General features: G+C 45.8%; 1 protein-coding gene across 1 annotated transcript; it reads left to right on the forward strand.

Annotated features, from left to right (window-relative positions):
- Positions 1–4187: 4187 nt before the first annotated feature.
- On the forward strand, positions 4188–14293 carry CHRNA6 (cholinergic receptor nicotinic alpha 6 subunit). The gene is made up of 6 exons (XM_026098773.2): positions 4188–4345; positions 6778–6917; positions 8601–8645; positions 9737–9846; positions 9968–10955; positions 13767–14293. Exons 1-6 carry the CDS (start codon positions 4267–4269, stop codon positions 13887–13889), a joined length of 1485 nt encoding a protein of 494 aa, XP_025954558.2. The 5' UTR covers positions 4188–4266; the 3' UTR covers positions 13890–14293.
- The last annotated feature ends 1165 nt before the right edge of the window (positions 14294–15458 follow it).

Below are 15458 nucleotides of genomic sequence, written 5' to 3' on the forward strand. Positions count from 1 at the left end.
AGGAGTGGAGAAGTGCTGCTGTCGACAGTCCCTCTGTGCAGCTGTAGGAAATTGCACAGGGTGTCTGAAGAATATGGGATTTAGCAGGTCCTGCTGGATTTCCATTTAGCATTCACAGTAAAGGCATGACAGATTTCAGGTAGGTGGTAGTGCATCGCTCTGCACCTGTGCACACATACAGGGGAGAGGGCAAGACACCCAGAGCCATGAGAGAGCGAGGGTATATGTGTTTGTGTCTCTGTGTACACATGGCAGATGCTGCCTAGGCCTCTGGGGAAGCAGAGGTGTATTTGTGCTCTGTGCTGTACTTTTCAGAACCTGGTGCACTTTTCAGATGGGACACTGAGCTGTGGCAAGTAGAGGTGGAGTAGGTCTTAGGGTATGAAGCAGAGTAACATCGTATCGATCAATGGAGGAAGAGAAGAAGGGGTGACTGAGAGCAGCAGAGTGATGTTGGATATCAGGAAAAAAAAAGGAAAAGGAGGAATGACTGGAAAGAAAGATGTTGTAGCAGGCATAAAGGGGGGAAGAAAAGAATAAGGAACAGGATAAGAAATGGAATAACAAAAGGGGTAGAAAGTTTACCGCTTTCCTCTCCCTCCCCTATCTTTCACATCACCTCTTTCTGCCCCGATGTTTTCTCCACAAGAGGAGAAGAGGCATGAATATGGGCAGATGGAAGAGAGAGGAGAAAAAAATGAAAGGGGAGAAGACAGGGTGAAAGTGAAAGAGTATCAAAGAAAGACAAAAGGCAAAAGGTTGGGAGGAGAGGAGCAGGTTGGAAAGGGAAGGTTGTTTGGAAGCTGGAGAGTATTTTGGACACAGACAGATGCAAGGTGAAGAGAAGAGGGAGGAAAAGAAAGTGCGTGCAAGGGAGCAGGCAGAGCCTAGAGCACTGAGAAATGACACAGGGGATTGGGACAGTGCCATGGTGTCTAAATTATAAAGTCTCACACCCTGAGAAATTTCTTCCCTGTCTGTGACCTTTACCAAGTTCCCTCTTCTTCTTTTTCCCTTCTTTAACTTCAGCTAAAGGACAGACAGTCCATACGTGACTACAGAACCATCAGTAAAACAGTGTAATTAGACTGATACTTTCAACAGAAAGAAAAAGTAGTTCTGGTTTCCTTTCTCTGGCATCGTTTTCATTAGCAGCGCGTGTCCCAGGCCCAGGGCAGTGCTGCGTGTGAACACCCGCAGAGGAGTGAGCCCTGGCTGAGGTGGTGGTTCCCGGCAGCAGCATGGCTTTCCCAGCAGCTGCCTGCGTGCGGTGGTGATAAGCAGCAGCGTAGGCACGCCGAGCAGCGCAGCTGGGTTCCCTGCCGTCTTCTTCACAGCTGTTTCGGCACCACCACAGCGAGAAGCGAGCGTACAGGTTGCCCTGAACGAGAACACAGCGAGAGGTGGCTCATCCCTCACGGTACTTCTGTCCTGGAAACCTTCACATCAGGCAGGTTGCGCGCGTCCCTGCAAGCTGCACGTCCTCTGCTGCCTGAGCCACCTCACCTGGAGAAGGGAGGCTAGGTGCTTTGCTCTGAGGCAGTACGTTCTTGAAGCACATGTAAAGGGACCGATTCAACCTCTGCTTCCACACAGCGAAGGCAAAGGCGGAGTAAAAGGCTCTGTCGGTTCTTGCTGTTTGGGCCTGGCGTATTGACACCCGCCTTGGGCGGTTCGTGTTAGGCTCAGTTGAGTACTTTCCCCGACAGCAGGTATTCACACACTTCCCTCCCTGCTCCCGGCTGGCTTCCCTGCCACAGAGGCAGGACCTCAGCTGGTCCCTCCGGCCTCTCCATCCGGATGCCCCATCGCCCAGTCTGAGCTCCTTATCCTTCCTCTCACGCCTTCCCCACGGGCAGGGCCAGCTCCCCAGCGCCCCGGAGGCGGGGAGGGCACGGCACTCTCCCTCCTCCCACCTGCTCACGGAAGGACACGCGTTGCCTCTCAGCTCGGTCTGCTTCCCGGGTGTCTTCCCTCCGCCCCCAAACACAGCTGTTTTCCCCAAGTCTGGCAGGAGGGACCTTGCCAGCTGGTCTGCCATTGCTTTCCCCTGCCTTTGGAGGGAGGAAACACACTCACACCAGATTTCCTGGCCTGTCACTTTGTTCACCAGAACAAAAAGTCTTGGACACGTCAAAACATTTCAATTTGGGGTCAATTTTTTTTCAGACTGTATTTGACTACCTTACTGTGCCCAGTCCCGGTACACGCGCTGGTCTGTCACAGCAGTGTGTATGCCATGACGCGCTACAGCAAGTCACAGGCATCCCGTGGTGCCTTGTGGCTACTTACTCCTGTTGCCCCTTAGGCAGCACAAATTCGGGGAGGAAGTGTTAGCTTCATCGAGTAAGGTGAGGGAGGTGCAAGGTTATGGATGTAGAGTGCTAACTTCATCCCAACAAACATTTCCACTTAGGAAAACCAGACACAGCTCAAAGCAAAGCAAAGCAAAGCTTTTTTCTTTTTGCTTTTTATTTTCTTGAAGAATGTTAGCAAAATGGAAATTCGGAGGAAAAAATCGTCATGGAAAACCTCACATTTTCTTCTTAAAACAAAACCATTTGGAAGGAGAGTTTGTATCCAACTTCAGCTTGGAAACACCCCATTGCTGTGTCCTGTGGCCTCTCATTTACTCACATCCACATTGGCTTGTTGCTGCTTTTGACAGTGCGAGATCACTCGCAGCACCCACGCACTCCTGTAGGGTTGAGTTTTTGTTTTCTCAGCTCCTTGCAGAGGTGTGGCTCAGCTCAAGGTCCCCCCGGTCAACAGCAATATCCACACCAGCCCTGGAGTGAGCTCTGGAGTAGGGCCCTGTTAGTAACCCTCCAAGACTGCCTTTTCTTCCCTCAGTCTTGCCCTGGGTGACTTGTCCACTTCCAATATCATCTCTTTGCAGACAACTCATTCCTAAGTCTCTTTCTGCCATGCCGACCCCTTCCCTCCTGCTCATACGTTAGCAACTTGTGTAGAAGAGAAGCCACTTTCTCATCCTGAGAGGCCTCACTTCTGGGCTCTGCGGTGTGAAGGGCGTCCTTGTTCTTTTTATAGCTTTTCTTTTCTCTCCACACTTTTACAGTGTAACTGCCTGGAAATCAGCAGTATTTCTGTTTTGATCGAATCATCCATCCAGTCGCTCCACTTGTTCATGCTGGGCTGAGCACACATAAAGGAGATTCCTTGTTGGAGCTGCTTTCGGAGGGGCTGGAGGGCACCGAGTCACCTCTGGCACCATCCACCCCTCCCCAATTAAACACAGCACTCACTTTCTCAGACCCTTTGCCTGCAGTTTCTGTTCAGGCATTTCTGTTGCAAGGAAACCCATACTGAATGTTTGAGGAACAAACACAAATTAATCTTTACAGGATCGGGATCTTCATTTTTTTAACTTCTTGTGACTAAGAGTAATGCTCTGTCCTAGTGGACCTGGTGTGTTAGCTACTTCTGTGGCAGCACTTGATATATTTCCTTCGGTCTACTGCTCTGTTTCTACACCAGTAGTGTACCAGCGCATGGATCATACCACAGAAAAAAATCACAGGAAAACTGATGTTGTGAGCTGACTTGTCTGTCAGGAGAGAACTTAGCGCACTTAGGTATCCCTGTCAGATGGCAATAATAAATCTATTTACCTTAGAGTTATCCACCTAGAAAACTGTCAAGCAATTCTAGCACATGATGCTCTTCCTATTTCAAGGCAGAAACATTTCTGGTAGAGGTGTTAAAACCACATAGCATCCATTTCTCCTGCAGCAGAACTGATCCTCAGCCAAGAAAGTGAAGTTGTTTCATCCTTTCGTATTCCGACAGACTCACTCAGGTGGGATCTGTGAAGAAATCACACCAAGCAATAGCTAAAGCAGCTGCTTTTGGGGGACTGTTCTTTAACCCGTGGGTGGGGGGCTGGAGGGGTGCCTCCCCCCTCCGCGAACACCCCCGCCTGTGGCTCGCCTTCCCTCTCTCCTGCACGCTCGTGCATTCCCCCAGAGGCAAGGGGGTGACTGGAAATGTGAAAAGTCACCTGATCGGACGCTGCCCGGCTCCCTTCTCTCTGCACAGCATAAGCTCTCCTCTCCCGCTGAAAGCGGGAGCAACTCTGCAAGGCTTTGCTGTGCTCAGCAGACTGCGGAGTTTGCTGCAAATGCAAAACTGAAACCTTCGTGCCACCCACTCACAATCCAAGGGGCTTCTGTGTCTTCCTACCTTCTGCTTCTGGGTTTTCCCAAACCTCTGTCCTCAAAAGGAAGGTCTGTTCTGCTTCTGGCAATGCATCCTGAGAGGTGGCTCTGCTGGCGTTACCCTGCTTTTTGTGTGTGGGCATTTGTGTTCACATCCTTGATTAAAGGTAGGCTGTCTTTGATACTCCTCTCTAAAATACCTTCCGTCACTGTCTGTGCTTCTGTTTTCCTGGAATGAATTCAATGTAAACTTCCTACCAGCTATTTCTACCTTGAAATCTGTAACGTTTTAGCAGTATTTTAAGGGAGCTAAAGCAACACTAATTTTCACACATGATAAAACTCTTCATTTCAGTCTGGTAACTGTTTGAGGAACTGCTTCTAGTGCAGAATGGAAAACGCAATAGGAGCTCTACTAATATTGCTAGGTGCTTGAATTTTGCCGTTGCTTAAATAATGCAGGCTAAAGACGCGCATGTTCTGTACTCACGCTTTCAGAAGTGAGAACTCAATATGTTTTTTTCACTGTTGTTTGTGATTTATTGCTAAATGCATTGGAGTGATTTCCAAGAACAAGACTCACTGAGTTTCAGCAGGATTTCTGTTTTTAAGTCACTACAGCTTCTTTGAAAGTCTCACCTCTGCTGATGACCAAGACTCACATTTACGAATTATTGTGCTTTTGTTAGCAGGGTATTAGGCATTGTCTTAAAGCAGCACAAGCAAGATGAGAATATGTAAATGAAGTACAAAAATGAAAGGCCTGAAAACTTGCCTGTTTCCAAATGTTACTTTATTTTAAAACATGTGTCCATTAAGAAGCCGATAGGAATATTTCAAATGAAACATGATTTTAGACTCACTGGCTTTCTTCCTGAGACTTTGGTGGTGACCCCACGTCCTCACAGTGCTATGGCTGGTGATAGGGAGATCTGAAAAAGAAACTACATTTCCTTTTCGAATGGCATAATACACAATGTACAAGTGTCCAAACTCTACAGGCAGTAATGTGTCTTCTCTAGGTGTTGCTAAAGGGATGAAACAAAACATCAAGTCATGGAAAGATTACTGGAATTTTCTTTCCATAAATGAAAGTTATCAATAACCAACATTTCAGCCTTTAGTTGTGATCATCCCTGGAATCTGGGCATGCTCTGTATCACCTTAAAGACAGAAATGTCATTTTTTAAAGATAGAGAAAGGGTGGCCTATGCGTGAAATCAGTGCTGTATGCTGAGACTAAGCATCTCCCTATAGGACATTTGTTCCATCACAGACCTCTGTGTTCACTGGAGGAAATGCTAAATGCAAATTCATGTCCTGTGCCATACCAGAGACCACTCTGTCTAACCCAAACCCCGTCTGTGCTTAAGGTTTTGATGTCATCGAGGCCAGCTGTGATTGCTTTCCTGAAGTGTTCTAGTGTAGCTTGGGACTAATGCAAAACATCGTGGTCATGTATCTGAAACAGTATTTTTCCTCATTCACATGAATAATAACCCTGGCTGCATCGTGCAGCCTTGACAAGATAGCTATACTCAATATGAGGAGCAAGTTCTAAATCTTTGCCTTATGAAGAATTTTGACTTTAAGTCCTGAATTATAGTAGTGGGTTGAAATAGCCAAACCACCCAAGAAAGATATTTTTCTAAGCTGGTGTCACCAGAGCCCACACCATCTAATCTTTACTTTTAAAGTTGAAGTTTCTATCCTTTAGCACCGTGAAAATAACTATTTCAGATGTGGGCTGTATGTCATGGATTCAAAGCATTCTTGAGCCTGCAGCGAGGCAGCTCAGTGCCTGTCGTATAGCTCATCCCTGCTGAGCCATGAAGCCTGTCCTGCATGAAGAGTAACAGCTATGACCTGCTTATTCCCTAAGAACAGCTTCAAATGTCAGAAATGCATGCTGTTTTATGAGAAATTGTAACACTTCCACTTCTTTTTCTCATACAGCTTAACAAACAAACGTCCTTCTGAACAGAAATTGCTCTAAAGAGCTGAAATAGCAAATCTGAGGATAAAATGTACGCATAGTTTTTAAGGCTAGGAGGAATCATTATAATCACCTAATCAGGCTTTCTGCCATAGATTTTGATCCAGTAATTGCAGCCTCAAGCTTTTAATTTCTGAGTAAGAAGTTATGTTTTTCATAAACTGTGAGTTTTAAAGTAAAAGCACCCAAAGGTGAGTTCATTTCCAGGTAAGCTGTCTTTCTAATCTTTTGGCTGAAAATGTGTGCCTTGCTTCTGCTCAGAATTTGGCCAGCCTCAACTTCCAGCCACTAGACCTTGTTATGCCTTAGTCCGATATCGAAGTGTGACAAATGGACGCTTATGGACCATATCCAGCTCAGGGGACATTTATGTTCAGGCCATCACCTTCAGCTTTGAGGAGACAGAGAGCACTGAGCAAAGTCGTGCAGGAGAATGCCTTTTGACAGGCAATATACTATGAGACCTCTTCTCTCTCTGCTTCTGGGTCTTGGTCATAAGCACAGGATCCAGAAGTATGTCATGGAATAGCACATTATCCAGCATCTTCTTTCCCTCTTCCTTACCTCTGAAGTAGCTCTTCTTGTTTATTTTTATCAACACAGATGTCACAACCTGTGAATCAGAAGAGCGACTTTTTCATAAACTCTTCTCCCACTACAACCAGTTCATCAGGCCAGTGGAAAATGTGTCTGATCCTGTCACAGTGCATTTCGAAGTGGCCATTACCCAGCTTACAAATGTGGTAAGACTCATTGCGGTAGGCTGCCAAGATAGGGGAGTGGGAAGAGAGTTCAGGTGCCCAAACACACATAAACTACTAGAACAGCAAACATAACTGCGGTGGTTGCACCTGCAAATCTCATAGCTCCCATGATCATGTGTGTCCAGGTGTACATGTTGATTCCTTTGGATTTCTGTCTGTAAACCAGCTCCCTTCAGTGCTCAAATGAGCAGTTCAAACTGTACTGATTAATTCTTTGCCTCTCTAGTGTCAAATCTCTCTACTCCAGGGAGCAACCTCCAGCCCTCAGAGCAGCAGTGCTGAGTGTCCATGCCCACTCTCCACAGGGCTAGCCCACTCCAGAGCCATCTGGTTGTGTCCACATTACATAGCGCGTGGCCTACTTCTCCCCTGGGTCAAGTGTCATTTCCCTAGTGGCCCTCAGACATAAAATCTTAATTTTTGCAAGTTTAGATTGGTTTGGTTGGTTCAGAATAACATAAGAGCTGTGTTGCAGCCTGTGGGGAGGTGTTTTTAGACATTGACCTGGGAATAGCTATTGTGTGTTGTGAGATACCTGTATACAAGGGTGAGTTTGTGTAAGGTGGGAAATCTGCTGCGATAGTGTAGGGGGACTGTGGAAGAAGCAAAACCTGGTCTGGTTGCATCAGGTTGAAGTTTGCTCTGTGAAGTTGAATTATTGGCAGAACAGAACCTGGATTTCAATTCCCAGGGATCTCCCTAGGTCTATAGTGAAGCAACAGACGAGCAGAGTGGAGCAAGATTCAAGAGCAGCTGGAGAGTTAAATTATTTGAAAGTTTAAATGAAGGCATTGTAAGTCCTCATGGTAGAGATAGGGCTTTGACCTCTCAGCCGTAGGAATTAGTATGTCAAAGTATTTTGTTTCCAGATTACAGGTAACTTGGCAGATTTCTAGAGTTTACTTCTTTCTTACATAATGGCCTCTGGAACTGCCTTTGGGAAAGAAAGGAAAATGATAAATAGACCAGCTGGATTTTCTGAAGAAATATTCTCACAGATATTGCGAATGTCAGCCTGCATCCATAAATATATGCAATCTGATTCTTTGCAAATTCTTCTAGGCTGAAGGCTCATTAGAACAGGACCTATCATTTATTTTTGTGCATCATGTACCACCTTTCTGATTCATGGCTGGCTGTAAAAAGAAGGTGTCAGTGCTACAGCCATCTACTTTATTGTTGGTTCAGTGCATCTACTCCGGGGGCTTGCATAGAAATGCAAGAACACTGTGCTATGGTAGCCATTTTCCCTGAAGTTTGACCAGCACGGTACTAAGTAAGCAGGGCATTTTGGAAACTGAATCCTACAAAACATATAGCTGCAAGAAGAGCCTTGTTCCACTCGCACTGGTCAGATTAATCATATGCTTTGTCTTCATGCATTCAGGCCCTGGGCATACTCTTGGTATGCCAGATATTTGTGGGTCACAGCCCCCGAAAAAAATTTTGTAGAGCTGCAGACCACTGTGCAGAAAGTGTAAGCCTCCTTGAAACAGCTTTGCTTTGCCTAGTTATCTTTCACAAGCACCATAAAAATAACCTATGATCACCTCATACTGTGGAATTCTGGTTTCCACTTCTATCAGAATAAATCTGTGACCATCTCAGGGTACTGTAACAGATTTATGGAGTGAAGATGTGCATGTTTGTGTTTGCTTCTAGGATGAAGTCAATCAGATTATGGAAACCAATTTGTGGCTGAGACATGTAAGTGACTTGCATTTCTCATGTGTTTTGCATAGATATGATGAAAGGTATGTTACCATGAAAGTTAGATCTACAGAATTAGTGCTTGTTTAGTAACAAGGGTTTAAAAAACACATATAAGGAGAAGAATCTCCATTAACCAAAGCTCCATTTGAAAAAGTCATTTTCATTATGTGGTCTTATTTCTGAGGAGTAAGCAAGCGCAACCCGTCTCTGTTGTGCAGTGCATTCTCTTCCAAATCCACTATCATCTGTTTAACCAATGAATTTCACTTAGCTGGATGTACCTGTTAAGGAATGATTAAATATTACAGCTCTGCAATCCCAGGTCATCTCCAATTGATGTTTCCAGTCAAAATATTTATTAGCAAAAGGAGCGTACCTCCTTTTCTCTTGATGATGTTAGCAGTCATACATAGACAAAGAGCCTTAGAGCATCTAAATTGCTGAAAGAAACAAGCCATCTTCCACTAAAACCAGCTTCCTTCAGGCCCTGTTTCTGGTCCACACAAAGCTTTCTGGAAAAGCTGCTATATTCACAGGCAGGATCTTCAGGGTGGGCTGTGTGAGAGGCAGTGAGATGCCACGAGACAACAATGCGAGAGATCTGTGGGACATCCCGGGCTGCTCCAACTTGTCAGTTCACTGCCCCTGTACAGATAGCAAGGTCCCCTGGCAGAGACTGCCTGTTACAGTGTGCATATGTAGTCCCTTTCTCATCCAGATGCTGGTCTCCTTTAGCCTTCAGGATCCATTCTGATACCAGCAGCAGTGGGGCCCGTGTTTCCTGTTTGAACTGGGGAAGTAACCTTGCACAGGTCAGGGTCTGCACTGCTGCAGCAAGCCAAGGGGAAGGCTCATCATCTCGGCGATCGATATGCTAGCTCACCACAGAAGAGGAGATAGCAAATCAATGTGAGCAAAACTCATGCCTCTCCAGCATTTGTCCAGTGCTTGACCTGTTGTCCTTTGGGCTATTATCCCCTCTTTCATCAGTCTCTATTGTAGCCTGTCATTATCCAGGCAGATCTGAGAGGCAGGTATTTGCTGATTACGGATAGGTTTATAATCCTTGTTCGTTCTACTTTCAGATTTGGAATGACTACAAATTGCAATGGGATCCCACAGAATATGACGGCATTGAATTTGTTCGAGTACCAGCAGATAAAATTTGGAAGCCAGATATTGTCTTGTACAACAAGTATGATAAATGCTTTTCCATTTTATCCTTTCTATTAGAAATTTCCTTGTGCAGTGTCCCTGGAAGATGTTGTTTTACTTTCATGGTGATTTTCCTTTCTTTGCCTTATTTTTATTTCCAGTGCTGTGGGAGATTTTCAAGTTGAAGGCAAAACCAAAGCGCTCCTTCGCTATGATGGAATGATCACCTGGACCCCACCAGCTATTTTTAAAAGCTCCTGTCCTATGGATATCACCTTTTTCCCATTTGATCATCAGAACTGTTCACTGAAATTTGGTTCATGGACCTATGACAAAGCCAAAATCGATCTTCTGATCGTTGGCTCCAAAGTAGATATGAATGACTTTTGGGAAAATAGTGAATGGGAAATAGTTGATGCTTCTGGCTACAAACATGACATCAAATATAACTGCTGTGAAGAGATCTACACAGACATAACATATTCCTTTTATATTCGAAGGCTGCCAATGTTTTACACTATAAATCTAATCATTCCCTGTCTCTTCATCTCATTCCTGACTGTGTTAGTTTTTTACCTGCCATCTGACTGTGGTGAGAAAGTGACTCTTTGCATCTCTGTGCTACTTTCTTTGACTGTGTTTTTGCTGGTGATCACAGAAACAATCCCATCCACCTCTTTGGTAATTCCCCTCGTAGGTGAATATTTGCTCTTCACCATGATATTTGTGACTCTGTCGATTGTCATCACTGTGTTTGTCCTGAACATACATTACAGAACCCCAACCACACACAAAATGCCCAAATGGGTAAAAACCGTCTTCCTTAGCCTGCTCCCAAAAGTCCTGCTGATGCAGAGGCCTCTAGAACAGCAGAAAAAGCACACGTCCGGAAAGAGCAGGAAAGGATCAACCAGTAAGTCAGGCAAGTCAAAGCACAGCGAGCACGGAGATGCCAAATTACAGAAGGAGCAGCGATGCCGTCACTGTGACAGAGCAGCTGAACTCCCTACCACCAAAAGCAGGCGACTGAGCCACCCGTCACTGAAATGGACTGCAGAGCACGTGGACTACTCCCCAGAAGTGAAAGATGTCATCAGCAGCGTTCAGTTCATCGCAGAGAACATGAGGTCTCAAAATGAAACCAAAGAGGTAAGGGGGTATGCGCCCAACTGGGCCACGCAGAACCAACCAGGCACAGGGCCACACATAAGGCGACAGTGAGCAAGGGCTGAAAAACACGGCTTAGAAGTTTGCAACTGCAACTTTGGGCAGTTCCCAAAGGAACTGGAATTGTTGGGGAAGAGAATTGTGAGACCTGAAGATGGGTCAAAGTTTCCTACAGGAAGGGAGGAGAAAAAACCTTCACTGGGGGTAGAACAAGAAAAGTGAGCTCGTCTGTTCTTCTTCTGTTCCCGGTGGATAATTTAAGCAGCAAGAGAGTTTTAGGTTAGACATGAGGATGACCCATCTTGGGGCAGGAGAGGAGCACCAGCCTGTGGAGGCCATGAGGTATGGGGTAAATAAGCATTGATCAGCAGCAGTTCAGGCAGAGCTTATCCTGCCATGGAGCAAGGGACAGACTCGATGAGACCTTTCAAGGCCTCTTTCAACCCTACTTCTGTAGTTCCTCAGAAGTGATCTCTGCTGCTTGCCAACTGCTCAGCCCAGGTAAGCAGCGATGCCTTGATGCCCACAGTGTTATTTGCCAAGGAAGGCGCCTTTCTGTGTTAAAAAGGGAGTGTGGCCCCCAGCTCCCGCAGAGCTGCGGTGCTTTGGGGTTGTGCTCGTGAACAGGGTCACGTAGGAGAGGCTTCCAGTTCAGGCACACTGTTTGAACAAGCAGATTTGGGAACTGCTTTTTGATGAGCAGGACTTGTCTAGCAGCACTGTGGTTAATCTGGGGAAAAGCAATTCTCAGCCAGTGATAAATTTGGTAAAGATATTCCTTTCAGGATGCCATTGTCTCTACTTTGTTTCAGTCTGGTCTATTTTGAATTTTTTACATTGATTTGACTAACTGCGGCTTCAGCAATGCAGTATTTTCAGCCACAACAACCATATTTTGAAAGAAAAACTGAGTATTGAGGGAAGACAGCTGAAAGAAAACAGAGAACAGATGAATAAAGACAGACTGAAGAAAGACAGAAGGGGTTTTAAAAATGAAACCTGGCATTTGGACTTTGGATTTGCTTCTATGAAGCTATAAATATTTCATCCTAACAAGGATTACTGTCACGGAAAATGATGCATGTTGATATTTTAACAACTCATGGGTGAAGTCCTCAGGTGTAAACACATGCAACTAAAAGCAGCTCCAGCAAAGCTTATTGGACCACCCTTGCCTCACAAAGAATAAAAATTGTCAGACACACCAAGATGTTTTCAAAAAGAGTTTTGAAGCTCATGAAGCATTTACCTCAACCAGTCATGAAATGTTTCCTTTTGGATTTGAGTTGTTAGATGCTATATGAAGGCAAAATCCATTTCAAAATGAAATACTGCTGTTTTCATATTGAAAAATGCAAATATCTCCTGAGGAAAACATTGATGTTCTTCCTTCTATCAATCAGAATAATTTGTTGAGATCAGCAGAAATTCAGGAAGCTTCTGTGCCACCCAAAAATTGCTTCCCCCCTCTTTTTTTTAATGCAGTGGAAAATTTTTCATGCCAAAATATGCATCTAACTTTGCACACCACACTACTGTTAAGACTGGTGACTGAGGTACATAGGGTGATCTGGCAGTACATGCCAGGCCCAGAATGAAAGGCAGGAATCTTTCAGCACAGAGGAGATGGGAAACGAGCTGAGCCTGTGCCCCACTGTCTTGCTTGACCCCAGCATTTCGGTCCTGCTCTCACTGCCACTCCAGCTACATAAAAAATAGCCATGTACCATATCCATCTGGTTTCTTGGATGCACACCGGATAAGCAGAAGTTTTGCATGAAGCAGTCCCAGGAACATGCCACTTTGATTATACAGCTCATGATAACTCTTCCATTGCCAGTTTTGCTGATGTTCTGATTTCTTCTGCCACCTGAAATCACATTCTCAGTCTGGCATGTGCATCATCAGCACTGCCTCTTACTTTTCAAGACATGTTAGAGGTGGGAAGCATGATTTTTCATCTGGGAACACTCCCTGTCTTTTGAGCAAGGGAAAAAATGGGGTTTGTTCTCAGGTAAGCACTGAAGAAACTCTTCTGCGGGCTGCTTCCTGCTTCAGCAGCTAGGTAAAGCCACCTGGGCGATACCATGCACTAGCACTGTATGAATAACAGCCCTTTAAAATGGTGGCAACATTTACAGCAGCTGCAGTTCTTGCATTTTCTTTCCCAAGAAGCACAGCAGCAGCCTCGTGGAGGAAAACATCCAGAAACTGGGAAAAGAAAACAGGGTGGAAAAACGCTCAGCAGAGATTATTTGGCAAGCACTAGGTGCTGTGCGAGTGAATGTTCGTCCTTTGATGCAATGGTCCACGTTTGCAGGTACAGTTTAGAAGGCAGTAACCGCATCGCACGTGTTCCTAGGGTGCATGTCTCAGAGATGAGGAGTTCACCTCGGCCTGCAGCCGGAGCGTGCTGAGCACGCGTGACGCCGCAGTGGACGCAGTCAGGGCCCGTGCTTTGCTGTAGTCCAGTTGCCCTGTTTGCTGAAATGAGTCAAGTCTAATCGGAGTGACACAGTGGCAGATCAGGCCAGAGGAGCGGAAAGTGACAGGTCGTTCAGGGAGAGGCACAGAAATGGGCCCAGATCTTATGTTATACCCACTCTTTGAAAATCAGTGCCCTCCAAAGAGACTTGAAAACGACGGCAGATGTAAGCACCACGTTCTCACCAGTATATATGTCCCTCTTTATCATGTTCGAAAGCGCAAGGGACATTTCTGCCGTACAGCGTCAACCCACAACTGCGTGTTACGTTACATGTAGTTTATCCTTCTCTTTTTTTTCTCTTGCAGGTGGAAGATGATTGGAAATACGTAGCTATGGTGATAGACAGAGTATTTCTCTGGGTATTCATAATCCTCTGTGTGTTTGGAACTGCAGGGCTCTTTCTCCAGCCACTGATAGCAGACATGTAACCCTGATCCACTGCTTTGTATCCATTTTTGCTTCATTCGCTTTTTAATTCAGAGGTGTTCCCTACATTTCTCTCCTCCTACACCACCCCTCTGCTCAGCCCCTCCTCAGCACCCACCCGCAAAGGGAAGGAGAGAAGGGAAGGGTCCTCTGGGAAAGCAAACAGCATGAAGTGTCACAAGAAGAAAACTAAAAATTGGAGATGAGCCTGTGGTCTTTGTAAGGCAGAACTGCTGGGATTTTGGTCGTGTCTATCTGACTTTCCCTCAGTGAGATCAGCAGTAATAACACCACTGACCAAAGGGGGCCACTAAACAAACTTAATGAGTTTTTCCCTTGCCCTCAGTCCAGAGGGGTATTAGGAAACGTCTTTACTGTGAAGGTGATGGAGCACTGGGACAGGCTGCCCAGAGAGGTTGTGGAGTCTCCTTCTCTGGAGATATTCAAAACCTGCCTGGACACGATCCTGTGCAACGTGCTGTAGGTGACCCTGCTTGAGCAGGGGGGTTGGACTAGATGATCCCCAGAGGTCCCTTCCAACCTCAACCACTCTGTGATTCTGTGACGGTTCAGGCACTTTTGAGTGCCTTGCCCAGAGATGACTCTGCCTGGCTTAATTTTTTTCTGCTGGTCATAACTTTTCCTGAGCTTTAGGTTAATTTACCTTCCCTCTCTCTCTCTGTCTCTCTCCTTGTAAAATACCTAGTCTTCAGTATGGCCCTTGGATGAGGAACCAAGGTCTTACTGCCTGGACCAATGCTCTTTGTTGTGATCTTGTGATGGGAACGCCAGCAATCCAAATAAAAGCGCAATCAAACTCATCCCTTGATCCTGTGACGTCTTGAATACAGTTTAAAATGAGGTCTTCCCATCTTCAGCAATGCATGTTGTACCCAAATGAGGATCCCAGGTCAATAATGAACACATTTATGTTTGTGCTTGACGTCAGACAGGTCTTAAGCACCTACTCACAGGTAAAGACAAATCTGCTTGACCGTTCGCTCTCCATGTAGCCTTGCTGACACCATGTAGAGCATCCTAGAGACATCGCAGAGGAATAACCTGGCAGCAGTACAGAAACCAGAAAAGACCTGAAATGTCTGTGGTTTGACATCCACGTTTGAAATGACTTCTGTCACTTAACTTTGTAGGTGCCCAAAGTCCCCTTTGCTTCCTGCTGCCAAAGAGCAAACACTCCACGTGGTGAGCTCCAGCAGGGTTTCCAGGCCTCATGTTTCTCTCACAGGGCTAAGAGTGGTCCCTGTCCATAGGGTCTGCTCTGAAAACTTTTGCTGACTCAGGCTTAGGCAAAATCCCACTAGGGAAAGGTTTGTCCCTGAGTTTATGCACTGGCAATCCTATTCACTTTTCACAGAGAGAACTGGCTTGACAGCACTGGATTGAGCCGAGTCTTCCTGTGGTCTTAAAACCCAGGGCAGACTCAGCGTCACAGCAGGAGAAGGCTGGCTCTCGCAAATCCCACACAGAGCTGAGCACCTGCGTCCAAAGAGCTTTGCAGCAGATTCCCCTTTGCTGGCTCCCCGTGGGTGAATCCTGTGTGCACAAACCTG

The sequence above is a fragment of the Dromaius novaehollandiae genome, chromosome Z, assembly GCF_036370855.1.
Source record: "Dromaius novaehollandiae isolate bDroNov1 chromosome Z, bDroNov1.hap1, whole genome shotgun sequence".
In the NCBI taxonomy this organism is placed as follows: domain Eukaryota; kingdom Metazoa; phylum Chordata; class Aves; order Casuariiformes; family Dromaiidae; genus Dromaius; species Dromaius novaehollandiae.